Below are 22,912 nucleotides of genomic sequence, written 5' to 3'. Positions count from 1 at the left end.
GCAGGATTTCTCTTTGGTGGGTCCACTGCTGGGCTGGATGGCTCTATGCCATGTGGTGTAGTTCACCTGTGTGGCTCTCTTAACTTGCCTGGGGCCAGAACGGCTAAGATGGCAGTTACTCCTTCTTCAGAATCTCTGTGTAGTCTATTCCATTGGCCACCACAAGTCACATTGCCAAACCCAGTCAGGGAGAGAACTCCACGGGCGCGGACACCAGGAGACATGGTTGATTCAGGCCATCGCTGTTAGTCTACCACAACGTTTCTCGAACTCTTGTGGATGTTAGACTCTTCTGGGAGCATTAAGAACCACCGATGCTGCCTGGGGTGGGGTTCAGTCCCTGAGATTTTCCAGAGCTCCTCAGATGACCCTAACAGGCAGCAAAGTTTGAGAAACCCTGATCTACTGCAATGGGTCTGGTCTTTTCTGAGATGGTGCAGAGGTCAAATCTACATTAAGTGTAAATGCCAAGGACGGTGACTTGAATCCCCCCCCACCTCAACAAATGGAGAATGGAGTAATTTATGTAAACAATGTTTACTATGATGGTGCTCTTGGCACTTGGGTGTCTTGTTTCTTCAAAAGACTTTTGTCCAATCTGTTCCTCCCAGCCCTGCCCCCCCATACTGATTTTAAACATCTAAACATCGCCTAGAGCAAGCCTGAAAGGAAATGCTCCATAATGAGAGGGGTCACCTCTTCTGGGTGGTTTTTCTTTTTCTCTTACACTTTTTGGCATTTCCGTGGGTGTTTTTTTTTTTCCTGTGAAGTGTGTAATTTTGTAATTTTCAAAAGACATGTTTTCCTAAAACATTGAAATATTTTGGGCAAACTATGAGGCTAGGTATAATAGGGTATTGTACAAGACAATTGTCAAAAACTCTCTCCCAGACGTTTTGTGAAAGAATGCTTCCAGCCCAGGATTTACTTGTCTTTAAATACTCCAGTTTTCTCCTCCAGATTTCCTTGCACTTCATCTCTATCCTAAGCCGAAGATATATTGCAAAAGCCCAAAGGAGATAGAAGGGAAGATCAAAAGTCAGAGGCAGGCAGCCTGAGTAAAATGGCCTTGATGCTGCAGGGCTGGGGTCCTCAGAGCACTATGATGGTTCACGAGGACAAAATGCAGGCGTATCTCCACAGCCGGAGTGTTCACAAAAGTGAGATACTCGATTGGTCAGGGGTCACAATGTGTATCACCCACTGGGGTCACTACCTACAGAAATGAGAGAAGTGTTTTCCCCGAGGTTCGGTGGGGCGTGGTTTTCAGATCATCAATAGGCACTGACGAATGTTGACACTGACACTGACAGGTAACAAGTAGTGACTTGTTGGTAAGGCTTGAGTGCCATTCCGAGAGTTTGGCCTCTTTCCAAGTAACCACCACCTTCCCTTCCCCTATAAAGCGTGTAATAATTAGTGACTATATTTGTTCCTGGAACCCCCACCAGACTATGAGTTTCCTGGGACTGGGCCCAAGGTGGGTTCTACCACCGGTATGTCACCTCACTTGGCCCACGGAGGCCGGGCGGGGGTTTCCAACTGCCCTGGCCTCCTCGCCCGGCCGGGCACCTGGAGAGTGCCCGGCGTCAGTCGGCCCCGCCCCTCCGGGCCTTACTTCCGGATGCTTGAGGCAGGAGCGGGAAATAAGGTCACATCGGGCGTACTGCGCCTGCGCGCACTCCGCCTCGCGCCTGCGCCTTTCTGGCAGCCCCCTCCCCGACCGGACATAACGGTCGCGCGCGGCTCCCCGGACCGGAAGTGGAGGCGAACTGTCGCGGGACGCGCCCGGCCTTGCTCAACGCCCGGCAGTCCCCGCCGTCGCCGCCGCCCTCGGCAAGTGCCGAGGCTTCCCGCAGCCGTCATGTCCGCCAGCGCCGTCTACGTGCTGGACCTAAAGGGCAAGGTACATATGGGTCCCCACCCTCCCCGTTGCCAGGCAGCCGGTGGGGCCTCGCCCCCTGGGGGGGACCCACCCTGTTGCTAAGTAACCCGCCAATGGGACCCACCCTAGTCTTAGGGAGGCTGGTCGGCCTCACCTGAGGGCCCCACCCTGTTGCTAGGTAACCTGGCGGGGGCTTCGATCCGGGAGCCCCGCCCTGTTGCTAGGCAACACAGCTGCACGGCTCCCCTCCCACTGTGGGTCGGGTGCTCAAGCCTCCGTGGGGGCATCGGGGAACCCGAGGCAGCGGGGAGCGCGGGCCGCAGCCGGTTTCGAAGCCAGGACTGGCGCTCTGGGGCTGTGCGACCCTTGGCCAGAGGTGGTGAGGCGTGTCAGGGACAGTGTGCCCTCGGGCCAGTCCCGCCCTCTTTATCCGGCGATTTCTCTTTGCCAGTCCCCACATGAATTCCAGGATTAAGTGAAGCGGGTGGTGGGAGGGCCATTTTACAGAGGGAGAAACTGAGGCACAGAGAGGCGCGCAACCTGCCCAAGGTCACACCAGCCACAGAATGGCAGGTGTAGGAGTCAGCCGATATTTGGGGAGCACCCGTACGGGGTGCTTAGGCTTGGGCTGCCTTTGGTGAGCAAAATCGGAGTCCTTCTGGAGCTCAGTCTGGTGGGAGAAAGGGGCACTGATCTCAGAAAGCACACATCAATGTCAGTTGCCATGATGAATCAGTGAGAATGTAATGGGAGACTATGCCTGGGCTGGGGGTCAGGGAGGGCTTCCGGGAGGGAGTGACAAATCTGGCTGAGACCTGAAGGAAGAGTTGCACATGACTAGGACCCAGGTGCCATTCCCAGGGGACTTTGGGAAAACTTCTTAAAGGAGGGATTTCAAAGCCTTTCCAGGTGGGCTGCTGCCTTCCCCCAAGTCTGTCCTGGCTAGAAGGCAAGTGAGTATTGGCCTCTTGCATCTGGAAGAACAGGAACAGTACCAACAATGCTAAACAAGTCCCGCTTGGATCACTGGAAGAGAGGTGGGCCTCGGGCCCAGCGGGGGCAGGCAGGAGTTAGCTCAGAAGCAGTGGGGAGTGAAGAGGTGAAGTGGCTATCCCTTCCTGCCCCCCTCCCAGAGTACCCCGCTCTAGCCCTTTCCGAGAGTCCCTTGAGTGGGTCGCCTGCCCTGGATGCCACCCAAAGTCAACAGCTAGTGAGGCCCAGTGCTGGACTCCCTTCCCCGGCCCTCAGGCAAGGGAAGACACAGGGCACACCAGGGGCCTGGTGGGTGCAGTGTTCCCAGAGTCCTTGTAGCATGTGTTCTTCCTTCCACGCTGGCCACTGTGTCCCGAGTTCCCAAAGGCTGCCTTATCTCAGATCTCTCATTCCTTCAGCAAACATTTCATGAGCACCTAGCATGCACCAAGCCCAGTGCCTACTCTTATCGTGACTACGCAGTTAGGGCTGAGTTCAAAACCCATCTCTGCTGCTCAGCTGTGTGACCTGAGGCAAGTACCTTCTCTTCTCTGAACCTTGTTCCTCACTGCTCACACAAGCTGGTTATGGTGTTATTGTGCAAACTCTCTGAGCAGATGTTTGAGACAGGCTAGCACCACCTATGGCCCACAGTCCTTGTTAATCCTGTCTAGGGCCTCGGGCTCTAGCAGGAAAGACACATGGAAGCTGATCCAAATGGTCAGATCTAGGTAGCTTGTAAGGGCATGGACACAGCCCCGGGTAGTATAAATGCCAACCTCAATTTTGGTTGCAGAAGGAGAGGTAGTTACAGAAGGCTTCCTGGAGGAGGGGGGTGCCAGAGCTGGGACCAGGTGACAGTCAGGTGGACAAGGAGGCATCGCAGTTGGCCTGAGGGGTCAGGGGCAGCCTGCTGGGGCTGGTGGGCCGGAAGACCCGGGTAACACTGGAGCCTGGAGGATGGCACCAGCAGGGCCATGGATGGTTGAGGATGTCCAGATGGGAATGAAGAACAGAGGGGACCAGTCTGATCCCGAGAAGGAGGAGCCACCAGAGGAAATTGTAGCCTGGGAAGAGCATGACCAGACCTGCCTTTCGGGAAGCTCCCAGGGCAGTCATGAACTTGCCTCCCATCCTCAGCAACGATCATGCTATTTATTACTCCATTCCCCATGGACCTCAGGTTTTAAAAGACCTTTTGTGCAGACTATATTTAATAAAAATAAGGTAATGGCACATTAAGAAATTCATGACCACACGTCTGTCTGCCAGCCAGAACCTCTGATCACCAAAGAAACCAGCCACATTTAGCTGCTAGAAAGCCCTCATGGACACTTCTTTGCCCTTATCTTTCTTGTTTCTCTGCAGCTTCTAACACCACTACCATACTCCTCAGTGGGCTCCCATTGGCCTCCAAGTTGCTACTCCCTCTTGTTTTGCCCATTTCTGTCACCGTCTCCTGGCCACTTCCCTTGGATGTTGACTCCTCCTGCTTAGGCCTAGGAGGCCCACCCTCACTGTCCCTCTCCTTGGGCAGCCTTTGACTCACGTCCGTGTGCCAGTGACTCAAGTTTGTACCGCAGTCCGGAGTACTTATCTGGAGATCCACTGTTCTCTGGGATACCTCGGAGGTCCCACAGCCACCACAAACCTGGCATTTCCCAAAAGGAACTTGCTGCCACCCCAGACCTACTCTCTCCCCATCTCAGTGAGTGACACCACTGTCCATGGGACTGCCCTCATTGGAGACCTGGGCATTATCCCCGCCTCCTTTCTCTCCTCATGCCCATGTTCACTCCACAGACATTCACTGAGCACCCACTGGCGTCAGGCTCTCTTGTGGGTGCTGGGACACAGTCGTGAACAAGATGGAAGTGGTCATCGTTCTCAGGGAGTCTTAGACTCCGGCAAAAGGGACAGACCATAAAAGAGGATAGAAATTACAGTGCAGCAGTGTTGTGGGCAGTGAAGGAAAAGTGAAGTTGGGGTAAAGAGGGACAAAATATGATCTCTTTGGCAGGGCAAGCAAGGAAGACTTAGAGGAGGTGCCATCTGAGGTGAGGCTTGAGCAACTAGAAGAGGCCAGGGCATTCTGGGCAGAGGGAACTGCACGTGCAAAGGCCTTGAAGCAGGAATAGATGTGGATAGTTCAGAGAGCAGCTAGGGGACCAGGAAGGCTGGAATAGAGTGACCTGGGGGTGCGGGTGGGGGCCAGATGGACAGAGAGGCGTTGGCGGGGCCATGAAGAATCAGTTTGCCATGAGGTTCAACTTGCAGTTTGTTTTCAGCATGAGGGGAGACTGGGGTAGACAGCAGTTTCAGCAGGGAGAATCCCAGTGTGAGTTCTGCTTAAGAAGACCCCTCTCGCTTTTTTGTGGGGGTCAAGAGCAGCCATAAGGGTAGGGGTTTGTCACCTCAACATTGCCTGCCTCCCTTCAATCTGTCCTGTCTCCTGCCTTTGTCCTCTCATCTGGGACCTGCAGCCCAAGCTCTGAGGTTGTCCTCACTCCACCTAACCAGCGCTCCCAGGTCCCACCGTGGGCTGCACCCCTGACTCTACCCTGTGGCTCCAGCCACCCTAGTCCCTCTGCCTCTATCCCCCCATCCCCTCGGGCCTCAGTTTGAAGGTCACACCCTCGGGAGGCTCTCAGTTCCTTCTAAGCAATGCAGGGACTCTGTTTTGGTCACCTCTGTGTCCCCAGGCCCAGCATGGTGTGCAGTAGAGGGCACCCAGTGCCTGCTTGTTGGATGAGCTGACCTCTTTGCAGCCCTGGTAATGGAAGTGAGCAAGGGAAGTTGCTCTCTGCTCTTTCCTTTGAGCAGTCTGGGGGCTTGGGGCTCCCTGCCAGCTGCAGCCCCCAGAGTTGTATACCTGGGGAAGAAGATGGGCCTTGGGAAGCCCAGGAAAGCAGTTTAGGGAGCAGAAGGGGCCGTGCAGGGGATGAGAACTGGTTAGAATCTGGACTCGCCTTTGCTGGCTGTGTGACCTCGGGCCGGTGGTGCCAGCTTTCTGGACATCACTGTGCATCTCTCTCAGACTAACAGTCCCGCCTCGTGGCAGGGCCGGTGTGTATTCCCGGCAAGGAGTATATGTCGGGGTGCACGGGAGTCCCTTAGCCCAGGCCTGGCCCATGTGCCCGTCAGCTCACCCACTGGGTGCTGGGTCCCTAAGGCCTTCTGGACCTCAGCAGGAAGAGGGCATAGACCAGGAAAGGGAAACTAGGAAAGAGGTTCTCGTTTTGACGCTTTCTTTCCGATTCTCTGTCCTGGCTTGAAACAACAAAGACAGTGTATTTTGTGGGACTGCAGGTTCTGAGGCCGGCGCTGCGCCGCGCGGTCAGCTCCGCAGGGCCCAGCTCAGCTCGGGGCTGAGTCCTGCAGCAGCTGTCCCCCCGGGCTCGTGGGAGCGGCTCTAGGCCGTGTCTCCAGATAGAGCCTCTCGCAGCCTGGCAGACCCTCGGCTGCCTCCTTGTCCCTTCAGGGAGGGGTCGCTTACGTGGACCAAACTGCATTTCTTTGATGAGTTCAGTCACTGTGTAAACCCAGGAGGCCGTATGCATACACTCCATCACCCTCTGAGGCTTCCTTACACCCCTTGTGTCCAGCCCGTCCCCAGGCCGCCACTGACGTGCTTTCTGTCACCACTTCCGAGGGCTTTATGTAAGTGGAATCCCGTGGGACGGGATATGCTGTCCGTTGTCTGGTTGCTCACCTGGCCCGGTGGTCCTGGGAGGCCCCTGAGCTGCCGCCCGAGTCAGTAGTCACTCCTCGTGGCTGAGGGGCCTTCTGGGCTATGGATGGACACAGTTCTTGTTTCTGTTCATCTGTTGGAGGACATTGGCTCTCTGTCCAGCCCAGTCCATGTACAATAAAGCTGCAGTGGATACGGGTCTTCACGTGGATGTAGGGTTTCATTTCTCTTGGGTAAATACTTTACCTAAGAGAGGAATGGCTGGGTCTTAAGCTAGGTTTACCTGTGTGAGAGCCTGCCAGACTTTACCAAAGTGCTTGTCCTGGGTTAAGTCTCCGGGTACCAGTGTCCCCTGAACAGGTACCCTGACACAGCGAAAAGTGGGGTATGTTAGCATAGGAAAGGCTCTGGGAAGGTCTGCAGCAAGAGCCTACAGGAAGCTGTTTTAACCTGGCATCTCCCAGTTGACTCAGTCCTGGACCGTTGCCCCATATTCCCCTCCCCTGCAGAGCACCCGGTTGGCCCCTGTGGAGTTCACTTTGGGAAATGCTCTCCTTGAGGAATTCCCTGGGGGACAGAGATCAGCATGGCCTGGAGTCTCTGATGGACAGGGGTGTGACTAGGGTCCCTGTGGTGAGGGAGGTTGGCGTTCTCACCTCCCCACCCCAGTACCTGGCTTGTGGGGCTCACAGTGAAAGCAGTGTCCCCCCCGCCCCCACTCCCGGCCCAGGTGCTCATCTGCCGGAATTACCGTGGCGACGTGGACATGTCAGAGGTGGAGCACTTCATGCCTATCCTGATGGAGAAGGAGGAGGAAGGGATGCTGTCGCCCATCCTGGCCCACGGGGGAGTCCGCTTCATGTGGATCAAGCACAACAATCTGTATCGTATCCCTTTGCGGGGGAGCTCCCAGGGACCTCCTGTGTGCGCGCACACACATGGGCAACCGAGAGCTTCCAGTACCCGGCCTCGCCTGGCTCCAGGCTGGCTCAGGCAGCCCCTCCCGGAGTTCCCTGCAGCCTGAGGGGATGAGCGGGGAACACACAGGAGCAAATGTGATGGCTGCTAGGAGAGGAGAGGGTACGGCAGGGGACCTCATCTAGTCTGGGGATCCAGGAAGACTTCCCTGAGGAGGTGACATCTGGAGGAGACCTCAGGAAGACCAGGTGTCCACTCTCCAGAGCAGTAGGCAGACACGAGGAACGATAGGCCCGGACAGGAGCTCTGCAGAGGGAAAGCGAGGCTCATTCTGGAAGCCGCAGTGGGGGTGGCTAGAGCGCGGGAAAGGGGGCGTGCGGTGGGAGTGAGGCCCAAGTGGTCAGCAGCACTGAGGGGTCTCCTAGTATATCACCTTTGATGGGAAGCCCTTGGAGGGTTTTAGGCAGAGGGGTGACACAAAGCCAGATGTGCGTTTGCGAAAGGTTTCCGGCTGTAGCGCAGAGGCCAGACTACAGGGCACAGGAGCAGGTACGGAGAGGGGGCGACAAGGCAGGGGTCAGAGTGTGCGTGTTCACGCGCCCATCGCAAGTGCCTCGTGCGCACATTACAGCAAGGGTGCCGGCCTGTGACCCTCGTCTGGCACCCTGAGGTCCAGCTCCTGCAGCCTCTGTTTCTCCTTCCCCTCGCTCTCTGGAGGGCCCGGGGGGCAGCTCTACAGAGTCCCCCAGGCGGCCTGTAAGCCAGGAGTTGGCCGTCTGTGAAGCCGCCCTGGGTCTGGGCGGTGGCTGCCCGGGTGTGGAGGTGGCGATGGTGTGAGCTCAGCAGGAGCCGTCTGACCAGTTTCCAGCCGGGCCCCGGTCTCACATGTGGGCAGCCAGGGAGGACACGGCAGTGGCTTACCTCTCTGGGTCCTGCTGCCCATTACCCCCTTCCTGCTCCCTAGTTCCACTGTCGGGTGACAATTTCCAGCAGGGCCCGGCCTTGAGGGCCTACTGTCCCTCCTTAGAAAGCACCTAAAGGGCATGTGGTCCCAGCCTGGAGGAGGGAGGCCAGCACTCCTTTGACTGGCCCCGCATCCGTTTCCTGGGTCCCTGCTCTAGGCAGGAAATGAGGTGGACGTGGGCCCTGCCGTCCCTTTCCCCTGGAGCTCCCAGCTCAGCCCCAGGGGCCAGGTGGCACAGGCGTGTCATGAATGGGCACGTCCAGGGCACAGCACATGGACCTGCAGTGGAGGACCCAGCCTCCCCAGGTAGCTCGAGGCTCTTTAGGGAAAGGAGCAGGAAGTGCTCAGCACGTGCTGACCCTTCCCTATGTGGGAGGGAGAGTCTGTACCACACACTGTATACACATCACCTCGATGAATCCACTGTCATGTCCCCATCAAACAAGTAAGAAAATGGAGATTCTATTAAAAAGGTTTGCTTTAGGAGCCAGGGCTTGCAGGAAGGGCTCGAGCCAGCATTGGCCCCGGCTGCTCCCGCTGGAGCCTGGCTGGGCAGCCCTGCACCTCAGCGGGATCACATAAGCCATTGGCTTTTGGGGAAGGACCAATGGTGGTCCTGCTTTCTGCTCCCAGAAAGAGCCGCGCTGCCTCCCCACCCTGGGTTGTTCACCCCACCCAAGGTGTACCGTTACCACCACGCTGGGCTTTGGCTGTCAGCTCAGATTATCACCTCCTCAGGGCAGCCTCTCACCCCCAAGCCAGTGGCTGGGGTGGGTTCTCTGTGTCCCCTGCTGCCTCTCTGTCATGGAGGATTCCTTTGGGGCTGGGGCCACTTCTGGTGACTGCAGTGTCTCAGGCCTGGCTCAGACCATAAGCTCAGTAACCCCCTGGAGGCCAAGTGAATGGCTGGGGGTTGGGTTGAGGGAGGTTCTGAGCCCAGAGTAGCCGTGGGGGTCCTCCCAAGACCTGCAGTGAATCGGGGTCTGCGAGGCAGCAGCCCAGGCCTCTGAACACTCCTTAACTGGGGCCACCATGCAGTGGTTGCCACATCCAAGAAGAACGCCTGTGTGTCGCTGGTGTTCTCCTTCCTTTATAAGGTGGTACAGGTGAGTTGAGTCACAGTCCCCTTCTCTGCTGTGTGCCTCTGCCCACACCAGCCACCCGAGGGCTGCAGCCTCCCAGGGAGTTCTGGGGCTAGAACCCCAGGAAATGGGAAGGGGAGCTCCAGCTGCCCCGTTTGTGGGATTTTATGGCCTTTGACGGTGTCTCTTTGACATGGTGAGGAAGGGAAAGTGAACAAGAGGTGGAGCTCAGGGCGGGTCAGTGCGCCCTGACTCCAGGAGGGACAGCTGTGCCCCACAATTGGCTGTAGAAGGGTGGCCGGGGGCCAGCTGAGAGTCAGAGCTTAGGGAGGTAGGCTAGCCAGGAGGAGGGCAGAACCAAATTCTGCTCAGAGATGAGGAGGCAGTGAGAGCAGCACATGCAAAGGCCCTGGGGCAGGAGTGCGTGTGGTATGGTACGGTCAGGGACCATCAGACTGGCCAGTGTGCTCAGGACGGTGTGGGGCTGAGGTCAGCAAGGTGGGCGGGGCTAGACTGTGGGGTCAGGGACGCACAGGGCCTAGTGAGGAATTCGGATTTCGTTCCAAGCCTGATGAGAGATGGTGGGGAACTTTAAGCGGGAGACTGACGAGACCCGATTGGAGTTAAGATTGTCGAGCTGGCTGTTAAGTGGAGGAAGAACTTGAAGGCGGCAGGGAGGCCAGTGAGGAGGTTGTTGTGGGCTTCCAGAGGAGAAATGGAGGGGCCTGGCTGGAGCAGGGGCCATGGGGTGGAAGAAAGTGGAGAATCGGACCCAGGAGGCCTGGGGTGGGCGCAGGAGAGCTGTCGTCCTCAGGTGGTGCCACTTGCAGCTAGTCAGGAGCCACTGTGCTGGACAGTGGGAAGTAGGTCGGTCTGAGCAGTGGGCAGGAGAGCATGTGTCCCCCGGGGAGCCTGAGTTTGGGCTGAGGAGTAGGCCTTCATGCCAGAGCAGTGGCGCCATCGCAGGAGTGATTTCCGAATAGAGGCCCAGTGGCTGGTGCCAGAGTGCAGAGGGACATCCGCGGACCAGAGATGGGGAAAGGGGGAAGGAGGAAGGTTCTCCTCCCTGCAGCGTTTGGCATTTCCTTTTTGCCTCGGTGGCTTTCCTTCAGGGTTAGTGCTAATGAAACTTTTCTCCCCTCCCTTCTTTGATCCTCTTAATTTTCTATTGAACTGGGGGGGGGGGGGGGTGTCCACAGCTCAGGGGAGTTGGAAGAGTCCGGAAGAACCACTTGTTCTGACCCCAGTGGCTCTTGCCCCTCACCTGAGTCACTTGTGACTCAGGCAAAGGGTGACAGTTACAGTGGGGATTAAAGAGAAGCTCCGATGAGGCCCTAGACCTGGGCGGGTGGAGGGGGGAACCGTCAGGGAGGAGAGGAGAGGGAACCCACGGGGGTGGAGATGCAGGGCTTCTGCCCAGGCCCCCCTCCACCCCCCCACCCCCCCACCCCCCCGAGGTCGCCTGCCCCACCCGCAGCCTGCTTCCTGCCTCTCAGGCAGCCAGGGTTGTTCTCCTGCCCACGGTCTCCCAGCCCAAGGCCTGGCATGTGGCATGTCGCCACGGCTCGCACATGGGCAGCTGCAGCTTGTGGGCATGGGCATAAAGGGCAGGCGGCTTTGTGCGGGCACCCCCCTTCCTTGGCCCTATCTCACTCCATCTGCCGCCACCATGACCCCCCACCACAGGTGTTTTCAGAGTACTTCAAGGAGCTGGAGGAGGAGAGCATCCGCGACAACTTTGTCATCATCTACGAGCTGCTGGACGAGCTCATGGACTTCGGCTACCCCCAGACCACCGACAGCAAGATCCTGCAGGAGTGAGTGGGCAGGGCGGGGACCCAGGCCTGGCAACATCGCAGCGTTGATGTGGTCAGGTGTGGAGACAGGAGGAAGCGAATGTGCCTTCACGTTGGGGGCCGCCACCCTGTCTCCGGCTGTCCCCGGGCGGTTGTAGAGTCTTGGCCGTTCAGCATCCCCCCGAGCACGAGCAGGTCCCTGGTACCAGGTGGTGCGCTAAGTGCCTTGTCGTTAGGGAGTCACCTGCCTTTGTTTTCACTGTCATACATGACAGACGCATTCTTGTCGGCAGTCCTGCCCTGCCCTCCGCACCGGGGCGGGTGGATCAAGTCCCTCCTGTGCACCAGGCCCTGTTGCGAGTGCTTCACCTTCACTCCTTTCAGAGTGAGGGGCGCAGCTCCCCATTTTGCATGGCACAGAGGGACACTCGGAGAAGCCACGTCGCTGGCCCGCATCTCGTGCCTGGTGCTCCCCAGGTGGGATTGGGGTCACCAGCTTCCCCCCCTCCCCGGGGTTAGTGTCCTCTGCCCGCCCAGCAGGAGAGCAGTTCGTGCCCACTCCGGTTTCCTTGCCAGTGCGGTCTCCTTGCCCCCCCCTCCGCCCCCCGCAAAATGAACGCTGTGCGCTCATTGTAACTTGAATTTATTGGGGCTTTTTGGATATCGTAAGATATTCTTGTGTTAAACAGCCCAGGTGAAACCAGAGCCTGCCTTTTCTAGAACCTGCTACAGGGAGGGGCTGTTTCCAAAATGTTGGTGCCCCAAGTCCTTACTCTGGGTGTGGTCCCACAGGTACATCACTCAGGAAGGCCACAAGCTGGAAACGGGGGCCCCAAGGCCTCCAGCCACCGTCACCAATGCAGTGTCCTGGCGATCCGAGGGCATCAAGTACCGGAAGAACGAGGTGTTCTTGGACGTCATCGAGTCCGTCAACCTCTTGGTAGGCTTCCTTTCTTTTCTTTTCTTCGTTTAGAGAAATTTTGTCTTCTCTATAATTGAAATAAAAGCAGCTGGACTTTTACAACTAGCAAGGCCCTGAGAGACGTTTACTTTCTGTGTGACAGCTGATCAGCAGGTTTAGGCCACTCATTGCAGCTGGGGAGCCTGTTTTCACTAGCTTTTGTTCCTACTTAGAATCAATGCAGGCACATTGCGGTTGTTGCTGTTTAAAGCAGGGTGGAAAGTCAGAAAGCAAAGGCCTCTATATTCAGAGAGACCACCTCACTTAAGATTCATTATCATCCTTTCGGGTCCCATTCTGTACATTTACAAACACGCGCTGTCTTTCTGTAAAGCTGAGAGCATAAGATGTGGTTCTCCCACAACTTACTTCGTTATTGTTCGACTGTTTTGTGCACATTTGTTTTTTCCTTTGATGTAATTTTTTAAATTATCACTAAATAAAATTGACTTTCTTTTCCGTTAATTTTAGCACATGTACAGATTTTTGTAGCCCACTGCTATATAATCAGGATGCACATCCCCTCTAAAACCTCCCTCCTGCCCACCCCTTGGTAGTCCCACCCTTCCGCCTCCCCCCTGCCCAGCGGCCACCGCTCAGGTCCCCATCACTATCCGGTAGCCCCCCCCACTCCACAGTTTCTCTTCCCCAGTCAACCGTGGTCCAGAATCAGATGGTCTTCCTCCTGACTTGTCAGGTCAGCCACTGCATCATGCTACATCACAAGGCCCATGTCATTCACTTTGCTTTGTGTCATCATGAGGGCATTTTGTCCTCTCTCATCATTACAAGAGAAGGGTGGGTCTAGTACAATCAGATGTTTTGAGAGAGAGAGAGAGAAACCACATTCACATATCTTATAGTATATTGTTCTAATTGTCCCATTTTATTATTAGTTCATTGTTCATCTCTCACTGTGCCTCATTTATAAATTAAACTTTATTAGAAATATATGTGTATAGGAAAAAAAATATAGAAGATTCGGTACTGTCTGGTTTCAGGCATCCACGGGGTCTTGGAACGTATCTCCTGCAGATAAGGGATGGTGTGGGGGGACTTCTCTAGTGTCTTTTTGAGATTGTCCTATGAATGGAATCATACAGTATGTGACCTTTTGAGTCTGGCTTTTTCTACTTAGCATAATGCCTTTGAGATTCATCCAAGTTACTGTTGTTTATCGAAAGTTTATTTCTTCTTATATTTACTTACATTTATTTTATATCCTGAACCACACCTTGTTTATCCATTCACTGATTGAAGGGTTGTTTCTAATGTTGGGCGGTTGTGAATAGAGTTGCTGTAAATGTTTCACGTACAGGTTTGTGTGTAGACAGAAGTTTTCATTTCTCTAGGGCAAATACCCAGGAGTGGGATTGCTGGGTCATATGGTAAGTGTATGTTTAACTTTATAAGAAACTGCCAAACCATTTTCCAGAGTGGCTGCACCATCTTTTCCTTTTCACCAGCGGTGGATGAGAGTTCTGGTTGCTCCACATCCTTGATCAGTATTTTGATTTTCGCCATCCTAATCGGTGTGTTGTGTTAGCTCATCACGGCTTTAATTTGTAAGTTCCCTAATGACTAATGATAACCACCTCTTCATGTGCTTCTTTGTCGTCCATATACCATCTTTGGAGAAGTGTCTTTTCGTGTCTTTTGAGTGTTTTTAAGCTGGGTTTTTTTTTTATGGTTTTTGGATTTTGAAAGTTCTTTATATATCCTGGATACAAGTCTCTCATCAGATACGTGATTTGCAGATGTTTTCTCCCAGTCCATCACTTGTCTTTTCATTCTTTTGGTGCAGTATCTTCCACAGGACAAAAGTTTTTTGGGTTTTTTAAAAAGATTTTATTTATTTATTTGACAGAGAGAGACACAGCGAGAGAGGGAACACAAGGAGGGGGAGTGGGAGAGGGAGAAGCAGGCTTCCCGCCAAGCAGGGAGCCCGATGTGGGGCTCAATCCCAGGACCCTGGGATCATGACCTGAGCCGAAGGCAGACGCTTAATGACTGAGCCACCCAGGCGCCCAGGACAAAAGTTTTTAATTTTGAGGAAGTCCAGTTATCGATTTTTTCGTCTGTGTGCTTTTGGTGCCATGTCTGAGAACTCATTGCCAAACCCAAGGTCATATAGGTTTCCTCCTAAATTTCTTCAAAAAGTTTTATAATTTTATTTAGATCCATGATCAATTTTGAGTTAAGTTTTATATAAGGTAGGAAGTTTATATGCAGTTTTTTTGCGTCTAGAACAGTGTTCCAATATCATTTTTTGAAAAAACTATCCCTTTCTCCATTGAATTGCTTTTGTATTTTTGTCAAAAAGCAATTGGCCATATTCATGCGAGTCTGTTTCTGGACTCTTTTCTATTCCATTGATCTGTATATCTGTTCATTAGCCCATACCTCACTGTCTTGATAACTGTAACTTTATTAAGTCTGAAAATCAGATTATATGATCCTGCCAACATTCTTCCTTTTTCAAAATTGTTTTAGCTATTTAGTTCCTTTGTAAAAAAATTTTTAGAATCAGCTTATCTATATCTACAAAAAGATCCTGCTGGAATTTTGATTGGTATTGTATTAAATAATTCTATTAATCAGTGTAGGAGAAAATTGATATCTTTCGTATATTAAGTCTCAGAATCCACAAATACTGGATTAGTTAGGTCATCTTTGATTTCTTTCATCAACATTGGTAGTTTTTACCACGTTTACTTTTTTTAGAGTTATAACTAAGTATTTCATTTTTTTGAAGGTGTCATAAATTGTATATTTTTTATTCTATTTGGTAGAATTCACCTGTGAAACTATCTGAGCCTAGAGATATCTTTTTCAGAATTTTTTTTTTAAGAGAGAGGAGGGGCAGAAGGAAAGAGAAAATCTTCAGCAGGCTCCACACTGGGTGTGGAGCCTGACTCAGGGCTCGATCTCACCACCCTGACATCATGACCTGGGCCAAAATCAAGAATTGGATGCTTAACCAACTGAGCCACCCAGGCACCCCTTTTTCAGAATATTTTTAACTACAAATTTCAATCCTTTAATTGTTACAGGATTATTCAGATTTTCTCTTTCATCTTAGGTGAGTTTGGTAGTGTGTTGTTTTTAAGAAGCTGGTCCATTTCATCGAAGTCATTGAGTTTATGTGCATAGTGTTGTTTATAGTATTCCCTTATTGTTTCTTTAATGTCTGCAGGGTCTATGCTGATGTCCCCTCTTTCATTCCAGATATTGGCCATTTATGTCATATTTCTTTTTTCTTTGTCAGTTTTGTGAGAGTTTCATCTATTTTATTGATCTTTACCAAGAATTGGCTTTTGCTTTCATTGATTTTCTCTGTTGTTTTTCTGTTTTCAATTTCATTGATTTCTGCTGTTAGCACTGGTATTTTCTTCTCTGTGATTTGGGTTCATTTTGCTCTTCTTTTTCTAGTTGCTTAAGTTGGAAACTGAAGATACTGATTTGAAACCTCTTTTCTAATATAAATATCTAATGCTTTTAATGTCTAAGTAATGCTTTAGCTGCATCCCGTAATTGGTATGTTGAATTTTCATTTTTGTTCAGAAAAAGTTCAAATTTCCCTTGAGACTTCCTTTTTGACCCATGGATTATTTAACAAAAGTGTGTTGTTTAATTTTTAAATGTTTGCAGATATTTCTGTTACTGTCACTGATTTTTAATTTAATTGCATTATTATCTAAGAATATACTTTTTACACGTCAATTCTTTAAATTTGTTAAAGTTTATTTTAATGACCCAGAATATGATCTGTCTTGATGAATTTTCCATATGCACTTGAAAAAAAATGTATATTTTGCTATTGTTGGGTTGAGTGTTCTGTAAATGCCAATTAAATCCTCTTGGTTGGTGATGTTCAATTCTTCTAGCTTTTTTTGCTAATTTTCTGGCTACTAGTTCTACCTATTATTGACGGAGTATTAAAAGCTCCAGCTGTTAATTGTGAATTAATGTCTTTGCTTAGCAAATTTTGACATTGTGCTGATAGGCGCAAGCACATTTAGGATTCTTATGTTTCCTTGGTGAACCGACCCTTTCTTTTGTCATTATATAATGTCTCTAATTATCCCTGGTAATTTTTTTGCTCTGAAGTCTTTTTTGCTATTAATATTGTCACTCTAGAGTTCCTTTGATCAGTGTGTACACATTATATGTCTTTCTATCCTTTTACTTCTTTTTCTAATCCTTTTATTTTATTTTTAAAAATTTTGTTTTTTAGTAATCTCTATCTCCAATGTGGGGGCTCAAGCTCACAACCCTGAGATCAAAAGTACATTCTACTGACTGAGCCAGCCAGGCACCCTGTCCTTTTATTTTTAACTTACCCGTATCATATATCTTGTAGACAACATATAACTGGGTCATTTTTAAAAGGGTTTTATTTAAACTCCAGTAAGGTAACATACAGTGTAATATTAGTTTCAGGTGTACAATATAGTGATTCGACACTTCCGTACGTTACCCGGTGCTCAAACTGGGTCATTTTAAAAAATCTATTCTGGGAGTCTCGGTCTTTTAATTAATATGTTTAGAGCATTTATACTTACAGTAACTATTAATATGTTAGATTAAAGTCTACTGTTGTATTATTTGTTTTCTTTTTATTCCCTCTATTTTTCATTCCTTTGGGTTTTTTTTTTTTTTTTCCCTATCCTTCTGTGGTCTGTTTGAATATTTTTAGCATTCCATTTCATTTCTTCATTGTGGTCATTACTGTATCTCTTTGTATAGTTTTTTCTAGTTGTTGCTATAAAATGCATACTTACCTTTTCATCATCTACTTAGAATCAATATTTTATCACTTCAGTTGGGATCCAGAAACTTTCCTACCTCTTGATGCTAGAGTTGTTCCATATATTCATCTAGATACATTGGAAACCACATCAGACAGTGTTCAGACTTTTTAAAAAGATTTTATTTATTTGAGAGAGCAAGAGAAGGTGAGGGAGACAGTGAGGGAGAGCATGAGCAGTGGGGAGGGGCAGAAGAAGAGGGACAAGCAGACTCCCCACTGAGCAGGGAGCCTGGGATCATGACTTGAGCCAAAGGAAGACACTTAACCGACTGAGCCACCCAGGTGCCCCAGACAGTGTTAAGATTTTTGCTTTCAATTTTCAGACGTACTTGAAAGCAATCAAGAGGGGAAGAACAACAGTCTTCCACATAACCGAGACATTTGCCACTTCAGTTGCTTTCCCTTGATTTCCTGACTTTCCAGGTTTCCTTCTGGGAACATGTCCCTTCCACCTAAAAAGCTGCTTTTAGCAATTCTTTCGGAACAGATCAGCTTGGTTTTCCCTCATCTGAGAATGTCTTCATTTCACCTTCATTCTGAAGGGTATTTTGACTGGGTAACAGGTTCTGGGTTGGCAGTTCTCCTTTGGCACCTTGAAAATGTCCTGCCATCCCTTGGGGCTCCATGCTTCATGATGAGAAATCCACAGTCACTCAAACTCGTATCCCCTGTAGGTAATGGCTTGTGTTTCTCAAGATGCCTTCCAGATTTTGTCTTTGTCTTTCATTTTTAGCAGATAGATTATGATGTGTCTGGGTATGGTTATCTTTGGATTTCTACTGTTTGGGATTTGTTCGGCTTCTCACATCTGTAGGCTTATGGTCTTCTACCAAAATTGGGACATTTTCAGCCAGTGTTTCCTCAAATAGGTTTGCATCATTTCACTCTTTCTCCTTTCTTTTTGGACTCCAGGGACATGAATGTTAGACCTTTTGTCAGTGACCCAAGGGCTTCTGAGGCTCTTTTTATTTTATCCCACCTTTTTTTTTTCTTTTTGTTGTTTAGATTGGATGATTCCTTTTGCTCTGTCTTCAAGTTCACTGACCCTTTCCTGTTTTGTCCCCATTCTGCTATTGAGCCCATCCAGCAAGTTTTGTATTTCAGTCATTGTATTTATTAGTTCTAAAATTTCCATTTGACCCTTTTTCCTGTAGTCTGTTTCTCTGCTGAGACTTTCTATTTTAACATTTGTTGCCAGGGTGTTTGTGATTTTTACCTAGCTATTTAAAGTCTTTGTCAGATAATCCCAGCATTTGCGTCAGTGTTGGCACCTGTTAACTGTATTTTCCATGTGAGCTAAAGTTGTCATGGTTCTTTGTATGCCAAGTAGTTTTAGATTCGATCCTGGACTTTTTGAATATTATAATAGTCTAGGTATTGTTTAGATTATACCAGAAATGTCAATATTTGTGTTTCAGCTGACAGTTGACCTGGTTAGGTTCAGGCCACAAGTTGTAACCCCCAATCTGTGGGCCATGAGTATCAGTTCAGTTTTCAGTTTTCAAAGCCTTCATGCCATTTGCTATTTGAGCTTATCCGGCGTATGCTCCACCTGCTGGTCGGTCTGGGACTGTGCAGTTTGTCTCTCAAAGTCTTTGACATACTAATTAGGATCATAGCCACTCATGCCCAGTTCTAGAGCTCTGGTTTAGAACTGCATGGTTTGTTTCCCTGGACGCCTCATTCTTAGCTGTCTTTCTGGTACTTTCCAGCTGCTTGGGGCATCCCTTTTTGGTACTGTGACCACCTCGCTGGGGGCTCTAGATCCCCATTCTGTCATGCTTGTCTGCAGTGGGCCCCCGTCCTGGGTTTGCCCCACCCTCTGGGAATAGCAGCTGGGTTGCCTGGGGCCTGCGTGTGAGAGAACAGACAAAAGGGGGGGATTAGGGGATTTCTGTACTCCCTCTAAGAGGCAGGAGTTCCCCTTCTGGCCCTGAAGCCAGAGCTAGAGGCTTCCGTGAGCTCAGTCTGCACCCCAGTGCTCGCTTCCACTTCCAGGTTTCCTCTACACTTCCCCACGGAGGGGAGGCAGGGAGGGCGCTGCTCCTACAGTGGTTCTTTCCCGATCCACGATCCACCTGCTGCACCTTTCAGTCTTCCATGGTTGCCCAGGCACCCTGCCCAGGTTTGTCGTTGTAGTCAGTGGCAGGGAAAGAGGATGCAAGCCGACCCCGTGTCACCTGCAGCCTGCTTCGTCTTCACTTTGGAGATTACCATGACTGGGCCAAGCCCATCATGCGGCTCGCTCGGGTGTGCCCATTTCCAGCAGCTGCAGACAGTGCAGAAAGGAGCAAGCTTGTTCATCCTCAGACTTGTGTTTGGGATATGTCCCGTACGTGAGCGGGATTCCTGGAAGGGTGAGTTCCTGCTTGTGAAATTGTCGAGAGTGCTTCCCCAACAGATTCTCCCAGTGGACCTAATGTAAGCATATTTGCCTTCTTACTGTTTAAGTCATGGAGCAAGACAGTGGCCTCAGTAACTGCATGCCCCTCCTGTCTTGGGACCTTTGTCTGAATCGTTCATTGAGCCAAGAACATGGTCCCTCTAACTCTAGAGTGTCTTGGGGTAGAAAAGCAAATCCCAAGGAGCAGTTTCCAAATAGCTGTATGTGAAAGCACTAGGAGTTCAAGGTGTGTCCAGCCCCAGTGCACCACAGCATGTGTCTGTGCCCGAAGGACCCCTGATCTTCCATATACGGGGCAGCACGAGGTGGGTGTGGATATTGGAGACGTGTTGGAACACCATCTTCCTGAGTCTGATTGCAGAGCTGGCAGCTGAGTCAACGTGGGCCTCCAGATTCTGGTCATCTGGACGTAGTGATGTACTGAAAGCAGCTCAGCAGACATCTCTTCTGCGCCCACCCGTCCTGGTTGCTGCCTGCAGGGCTGAGATTAGCCTGGTGGGCTGCACGGCTTTTCTGCTCCACTACTGAGCCTGCCTTCCCAGCGTTCATGACCTCACATGTTCAGTTACAGAGGGCTGTGCAGTCCCTACTCCCCAGGAGGAAGATAGCCCTCCCAATCCAGGGGCAGTCACAGCTAGGAGCATGGAGGGCCCCCTGAGTAAGGCCGGTCAGAGTGCCAGAGCCTGGCCAGCCAGCGAGGGCCCATGTTGGCACGTGCTTTCTGAGGACCTTCTGCCCCCAGGCGCTGTCCTTGTGCTGGCCCAGCAGGGAGGAGCCCGACACAGCCCCTCACCAGAGCGGGGACAGAGATGGGTGGGCAGACAGAGCTGTCGAGAGGCAGGGGAGGAAGAGGTGGCTGCTGTGTGCTGTGGGGGCAGGGAGCTGCCTGCCAAGTGGGGACAGTGAGAGGCCATGTGGCCGGAGTATAGTGAGCAAGGGGGGGTGATGGAGCCAGACCGTGCAGGGCCTGCTGTCCTGTTGTGTGCCTTTCCTGGGGTTGTCATCTACTTGGTGCCTTAGTTCTCTGCCTCCCTCAGAGGCGGAGCGCTTGCGTGTGTGCATGTGGTGCTTTCCAGACACTCGAGTTAAAAGCTGGACAGATTCTCCTCCTCCTCTGCAGAGAGAGGCAACTCGGGCCCTGCACCATGTGAGTGTGGCTGGCCCCTCTGAGGAGTGGCCTGTGCGGCCCCGAGGCCCCTGCGTTTTGTAGCCCTGGCCCTCGCCTGTGGGTGTGGACGTGCTGATATGGGGTGGTGGTCACAGCTGTGGCCCTAGCGCCTCTGCCAGCCACCGTGCGGCCTCTGCCCTGTGCCTCAGTGTCCTTGTATCTAAAATGGGCGTGTGAAGAGGTGTTGCAGCAGCCTGGCTCCCTCAGGACAGTCTCAGGGCTTGCCTGGTGGCCTGCCGTGACTTATCGCACTCAGATGCTTCCTGGTCTGCACGTGAGGTAGAGGGTCACCCGAGTCAGCGCCCTGGCCTGCAGGCTGTTGAGGCACGCAGAGCCCCGCCTGGGGCAGAAGAAGGGCTCAGTCACTTACTGTCATGACTATATCTGTTTAAATACACGGTTACTTTGGATCAGTGGTATCAGACTTCAGGCACCCTGGGGAGCACGGAGGGGTCAGGGCCCTGGAAGCCCCATCTTTAGGAAGTAGGGGACATAGGCTGGGTGGCCTCAGGCCCCATATGGAGAAACAGATTTCAAGAAAAGGAAGTGTGGCCTGCTCCGAGAGAGGCCTGCCTATGTGGCCTGAGACCGAGAGGGCAGGGCCCATGTGTCGGCCCCTGTGGCCCTGCACAAAGGCTGGATGGGAGGAAGGTGAGGCTCACCCAGCTCGGGATGGTGAGAAGGGCATTGAGAATGGGGCAGCTGGGTGAGCAGGGACCTCCCCTCATGCCCACCTCACCATCCCCCAGGTCAGTGCCAATGGCAATGTGCTGCGCAGCGAGATCGTGGGCTCTATCAAGATGCGGGTCTTCCTGTCAGGCATGCCCGAGCTGCGCCTGGGCCTCAATGACAAGGTCCTCTTCGACAACACAGGCCGTGAGTACCCCGCCAGCCCCACGGCGTCCCTGTGGCCAGAGCGGGCCTCACGCTGAGCTCAGAGCGGCGCTGAGGGGATATTGAGCTGCGTGAGGGAACACACGGATCTCAAGCACTTGCTTCAGACACATTTTCACATTGTGGACAAGATAACTGTGAAAACTAATACATCGATACCTGGACATAGAAAATACAGAAGAGTGAAGATCCCAAAGTCAAGTCCCCTTACCACCCCCCGGGCCAGAGGACATGGGCCAGTGCCTTAGATGTTAAGTTCAGGGAGGGTCACGCAGCAGGTCCGAGACCCTGTGCTACACCATCTTGGAGGGAGCTGCGGGCTCAAGGTTAGGCCTTGTTCTCTCCTCTCCCTGCGGACCTCCTGTCCCCGGGTGGGGCGCGGGGTCTGGGCTGCTCTAAGGCTGTGCACAGTGGTTCCAGCTCTCACCACCTGGCCTGGACATGGCACTCGCTGTGCTGGGGCAGGGGCCACAGTGACCGCAGGGCCCGGCTTACTGAGGGTCTGTGTTTACAAACTGGACCGCCAGCCGCAGGAGCAGTGGCCGCGCCGTCGGACCTAACCTCCACGGCAGCAGGACTGAGGGCCTCTGTGGTGTTGGCCCATCAGGGCGGCTCCTGTCCCTGGCTGGCCCGGCCTGCACAGCTCCTCTGTGGGATGGAAAACCAAGACAGGAACTGAGAACCCATGGGATGATGGGGGCCAGGACGCACTGGGAGCCCTGAGCTGTCACCGTGCATCCCCAGCCCAGTCTATTAGTCATTCGGCAAATATGTCCTGAGCGGGAGCCCTGGCCAGACCCTGAGCTAGCTGCTGCGGACTCCGAGTGAACCAGGCCGCCCAGCCCTGCCCTCAGCATGTGCCCAGTGTCAGGATGTGACGAGGCTTCCAAGGGGCTGAGGAGGGACAGGGGAGATTGTCTGGGAACCTGGGCCCCTTGGCCTTTGTGACCCACAGATTTGAGGGGCAGCTCTGCTCTGCCAGGGGTGAGCCCCAGGCAGTGGAAGCGTTGCTGACAGAGTGACCCAGAGCGCCCAGGGTCTGTCCTGCCCTTACCCCTGCCTCTCCTCAGGTGGCAAAAGCAAGTCCGTGGAGCTGGAGGACGTGAAGTTCCACCAGTGTGTGCGACTCTCGCGCTTCGAGAACGACCGCACCATCTCCTTCATCCCTCCAGATGGCGAGTTTGAGCTCATGTCCTACCGCCTCAACACCCACGTGAGTGTGCCCACAGGCACCTGCCCCTGGGGCGGGCTTCCACCCAGACAGCAGTGGGCAGTGTGTGGAGGCCCCAGACAGGCTCCCACCTCCTCCCCGGTGGGTGGGAATAGTCCCCATCCAGGATGAGTCTCACATCCACAAGGTGACA

The 22,912-nt window shown here is 52.3% G+C and overlaps 1 protein-coding gene across 1 annotated transcript in view; it reads left to right on the top strand.

The window, feature by feature from the left end:
• The first annotated feature begins 1,742 nt into the window (after positions 1-1,742).
• The window catches only part of AP1M1 (adaptor related protein complex 1 subunit mu 1), a 28,952-nt gene continuing 7,782 nt past the window's right edge, over positions 1,743-22,912 (top strand). The window contains exons 1-7 of the mRNA XM_034998723.1: positions 1,743-1,906; positions 7,279-7,435; positions 9,469-9,536; positions 11,199-11,329; positions 12,101-12,248; positions 21,404-21,530; positions 22,619-22,761. Of these exons, the coding sequence (XP_034854614.1) occupies positions 1,865-1,906; positions 7,279-7,435; positions 9,469-9,536; positions 11,199-11,329; positions 12,101-12,248; positions 21,404-21,530; positions 22,619-22,761 (816 nt within the window). The 5' untranslated portion in view covers positions 1,743-1,864. The remainder of the gene's footprint in view (positions 1,907-7,278; positions 7,436-9,468; positions 9,537-11,198; positions 11,330-12,100; positions 12,249-21,403; positions 21,531-22,618; positions 22,762-22,912) is intronic.

This window comes from Mirounga leonina, unplaced genomic scaffold (assembly GCF_011800145.1).
Source record: "Mirounga leonina isolate KUSES-001 unplaced genomic scaffold, KU_Mleo_1.0 Mir_94, whole genome shotgun sequence".
NCBI lineage: Eukaryota > Metazoa > Chordata > Mammalia > Carnivora > Phocidae > Mirounga > Mirounga leonina.
Note: the sequence above shows the minus strand (reverse complement) of the source record. Positions and strands in the feature narration are given on the sequence as shown.